The 4590-nt window shown below is 40.5% G+C and overlaps 1 protein-coding gene across 1 annotated transcript in view; it reads right to left on the bottom strand.

Moving 5' to 3' along the window:
* LOC104402852 (voltage-dependent L-type calcium channel subunit alpha-1C-like) overlaps positions 1-4530 on the bottom strand; it is a gene marked incomplete at both ends in the record, with an annotated part of 56781 nt that extends 52251 nt beyond the window's left edge. The window contains one exon of the mRNA XM_010010836.1: positions 4320-4530. Within this exon, the coding sequence (XP_010009138.1) occupies positions 4320-4530 (211 nt within the window). The remainder of the gene's footprint in view (positions 1-4319) is intronic.
* Between the last annotated feature and the right edge of the window lie 60 nt (positions 4531-4590).

Below are 4590 nucleotides of genomic sequence, written 5' to 3'. Positions count from 1 at the left end.
GCTCCTCATTTAAAAACCTACATTTAAACTTGAATTGCATTACTGCTGCTAATCCTGCTTTAATGCATTTACTCCATGCATAATATCTCCCCTTGTACTAATCTTGCTTTTTACTAATGCTATATAACTTTTTGTTTCATTTATTTCACTCTCTCTCCCTTTTGTACTTGGGTCTACACTGCACTCAGTCTGGCCTACTGCATCACTACTCTACTCTTCAAATTGATAGTACACCTTGCCAGTCCTACTTCATTGTCCCTACCACCCCCAGAGTCAGAGCATGGGCTGACATGAGTGACTCAGAGGCTACAACTATCACATGTAGCTTTGGCTGTAACTCATTATGATCCAGGGGGCAAGCTAAAACTAGTTCAGAAATAGCACCAATGATAACACACAGAAGAAAGGTAAATCTTCTGATGGCTCCCTCTTCCATCATCCTCTATGAGGAAAAAAACTCCACAACCTATATACAATTTGTTATTTCTATGAGCTCTATAGACATCATCTTGATTTCTGAACTTCACTTGTGACATGACTACTCCTAAATTAAATTCATCTGCCAGACATGAACCATAAAGAAATTAAATTTCTTCCAAACACGTGCATGTATGGACACACTCCATTTTTATTTTTTTTTACATTTACTTGTGAAGTATAAAGCAAGTTTCACTGGTTTTCTCACTTCTATTTTTCTGTTTCTCTTTTGACATCTGAAATATCTAGAAGGTTTTCGCTTTGCTAGATGACCCCAGCAGCAGCATGATAAGGCTGTAACCTGCTCTTCATCTCTTCCTCTGTGGGGAGGGCACACTGATTCTTGTAACATAAAAGAATTTGTCAAGGGCCTTCAGAATATAAACAGAAAACAGAGAGACAGAAAACAGAAAGACAAAAAAGCAGCAGAAAAACACAGCTGAAAGAATCCTCATAGGTGTAATGAAATAGTAATAAAAAAAGTTGGTTTTCCCCCCCCCCCCGCCCCCCCGTGTTTACAGTTCACCTGTGATTTGAGTGTGAAAATGTTTGGGTCTGCCCTTTAGAAACTCCCCACAGGTCTTTAGAAAGACATATACCATGACCACATTTTCCAGTCTGCTCTAAATTTCAGATCTTTTCCAAATACCCTCACTGCTTATCTTCCGAAGACTTCCTTTCAAATTATGATACCTTTTTTTCTGGCAGAAGCTATGGGTCCTTGGAGAATGACTGTGCTTGGCAGACAAACCACAGTGCTGCCAGGAAAGACAGATATTCTTCTAGCACATCATTGTCAGGTTAGGCTTCTCCCAAGAGAAATTTACTCCAACAGCCTAATACTCAAGGACATCACTCTTATATCTGAAAGTTTTAATGTTTTCCAAAAGAGGAACGGTAAAACTGGAGGAACCAGGAAACAATTTGACTAACCATTAGTGTTTGTGGGTTGTGCCTCATTAGGCAGCTTAGGGGTGTGATCTCTACTCGTAACTAATAATGTTCTTATCCACAGAGCCTCTGATTGATACTCTCACACAGACATTTTTCTCCAAAGCAACGTTTAATGGTGCTGCTATAGCAGTGTCATAGGCTATTTAAAGATAAACTAGAATCAAGCTTTAAATGATTTAGCTGATGAATAAGCAGATCTCCCACACTGCAAGAATGATAAGCTGTTACAAGCTTACAGGTCTAAAGTGCATCCTTTCTTCTGAAAATGTAGTGGTTGTGTTCAGTGCTTCCCTCTGCTGCTGCTGTGTGTTCCTGTAGCCTTGCTAGAACCACTGATGCTAAAATCCTTTTGGATACCAAGGGACCTAACTCCAGAAGGCAGGGGAAGGTATACAGGCATGCTGTTATAAAAACTTTTTATGGAAACAGACTTCCCTCTAGAATTTATGTTTGGTCCTACACATGTCCATTTTCCTCTTACTCTATTGACTTGTATACTTTAACATAAAGGAAGCCAGTTGTGCTGTATTATCTCTTCACGACATGTGTGTACTAGGTGGATTTAGTGATAAACGAAGGTTCTAAAACATGTCTTTTTTTTCTCCTTTAACTTCCAACTTGAAGAAGTGCTTCCCAGCTAGACTTCCCAATTTTTCTGTAGCAAGGACAATAACTGAAAATGAAGATGATTCCTAAGGCAGAACAAGCACGAATAGCAATTACCATGGTCATTTTGGGACTTGAGGCTTCCAGTATGAGTCCCACACCATCCTTTGCCCCACATACCAAAGAAATCCCTCTACCCAGTGCTACAGCAGTGTCTAAATTACTCAGCTTTCTCAAACAGCTCCATCAATGGGCAGAAAAAGGCACCACAAGGAAACGTTACCAGCACTTGCTTTGCTGCTCCTCCCTTTCTCTCTATTTAAAATTTATTGCAAACCTTTTCTATGGGACTTCCTCCCTGGCAAAATACTCAAATACACTGAAATTTAAACATAATGCCATTAGGGGATTTCAGACAGCCCCACGGAAAAGAAGACAGGGCAGAACAGGAACAGATGGTATCACCACGTAGATTTTGCAGAGGGGTTGTGGAGAGAAAAAGCAGCACACCAGCCTAGGCTGTGGTACTGTACGAGTGTGTTTAAACAGATAAACATCAAAGGAATCCATATGGCCTTGAAGTGGAATCTGTCACTTGAGATTGTTACTATTTAACAGGGACCTTGGGGTCTTGGCCATGTTTATTATACTCGTGTAATCCCTCCCCAGTTACATTTTTTGTTCCCAATCTAGTGACTGAGAGCTGCTGGAGGCAAGAGCAGATAGAATAGCTGAGAGCTGCAGCTTCTGTCATTGACAGGGGAATTAATTTCAGTCTGAATATCATCTTGCTGATTAACTACCCTGCTAGCAAAATTGAAAAGGACTGTACTTAAACTAGATCTAATGTTGCCCAATGATTTCCAAAGCCCTGCTCTTTCACATTCCAATGGAAGAAAAAGAGGTAATGTGTCCTCTCTTTAAAAAGTCTCTTTCCCATAAAAATGAAAAGGGAATAATGACATTCACAGGACTTTTGTTCTCCAATCTTTCTTAAACTTAAGCAGCAAGTCCCAAGTAGGTGATACATCTGAGGGTATTCAAAGGCAGAACCAGCTATGGAACTGGACATCAATGCAGGGGAGGGGTTGGGGATTTTCCAATTTCCAATTACTAATTTGCTGTGGTATCCTCTGGCTGTGACTAGAACAAAGGAGCATTGCTGTAAGGCAAAGCATTATACCCATGTGGAGGCAGAGAGGTCTTGAGACTAAGAATAGGTTCCAGCTTGTCCTCCCTCCCCTTCACTGGGAATTCTCTTTCCACCCACTTCTCCTCATGATGATAGAAAGTGGGAGGGATTGGGTAGCACACAGCAGTTTGCTGACGTAATTTTGGGGGGCCACCACAAAAATGGTTAAGAAGCTACATGGACTTTGGCTTGGGGCAGAAATTGTGAGGGATTTTTGATGACTGAAAGTGTCCCTTTTGACGTTTTCCCTAGGAGCTGATGCAGGGTTTCCTTGGTAAAGAGGTGAAAAGAATTCAAGTTTTTGTGGGCGATGAAATTCTTTAACAATGGAGTAGTGGGAGGATGGGACAAATTACTCAGGCAAAGATATACTTGTTCTCTTTGTCTTCAGGGGTAGTTTATCCTTCACCTCTTCCCTTCAACAACCACAGTTCAAATCCCTTGCTTATCTCCTACCCTTAGGTAGAAAAAGAAGAAGGTGTTTTACTTTGCTTTTATTTGAATAAATTAAATGCCAAGCTTGAAAACATGTAGAGGAATATAAGGGGATTAGAAAGGTTGCAGCTCAAAGTGGCAGTTTGATCTGCAGTAGTAAAATTAGACTTTTAAAATGTTAAAACATTAAAAGGGTCAAAATCAAAGTGTTGAAATCACCAGCAGAACAGCGCATTTGAACTGAAGAACTTTGTTTGTAAGAATGAAAACCTGGGATTTAAATTTTTTATCCATCTTTGAGAGTAAGAAACATCAGTAGAAGTTCACATGGCAGAATGCCTTTGTCAATCCAACTCTAATCTTGAAGGATCCAACCTAGATGTTATTTTTAAATATTCAAACAGGTTTACAAACAAAGGGAGTTTCGTCCAGTTGGGCAGCCTTGCACTGCTTCCTCTTTTCATCCCTGTTCCCGAAAAGCAATTTAATTTCCATGTCTTACAAACCATGAAAATGGTGGTAGAAGGAGGAACACAATGTACAGTAACTTCTAACCCATACATAGCGTACCAAGCATTCACCCACCCGTATGCTCCCACAGGTTGACAGTATCCCCATGTGTCAGTGCATTCAAAGACGAAATGTTGGTACTCACCCTACTACCACAATTATAAAATCTAGTAAATTCCAGCCATTGCGGAGGTAAGCGTTGGGGTGAAAGAGAAGTCCGTATGCTATTACTTTTAAAAATGCTTCCACTGTAAAAATTATGAGAAAGAGATACTCCACTCGTTCCTGTGGAAGATAAGAGAACAGAGAGATAATGGTTAGTGTGAGTGGCAAACCATGGATAAGGACGTTTTCTTCTGTCACAGTCCACCCATGCAGCCTCTAACTCACTGACTCGCCACTTGGGTACACATGCA

The sequence above is a fragment of the Nestor notabilis genome, unplaced genomic scaffold, assembly GCF_000696875.1.
Source record: "Nestor notabilis isolate BGI_N333 unplaced genomic scaffold, ASM69687v1 scaffold15013, whole genome shotgun sequence".
In the NCBI taxonomy this organism is placed as follows: domain Eukaryota; kingdom Metazoa; phylum Chordata; class Aves; order Psittaciformes; family Psittacidae; genus Nestor; species Nestor notabilis.
This window is presented reverse-complemented; position numbering and strand designations above follow the sequence as displayed.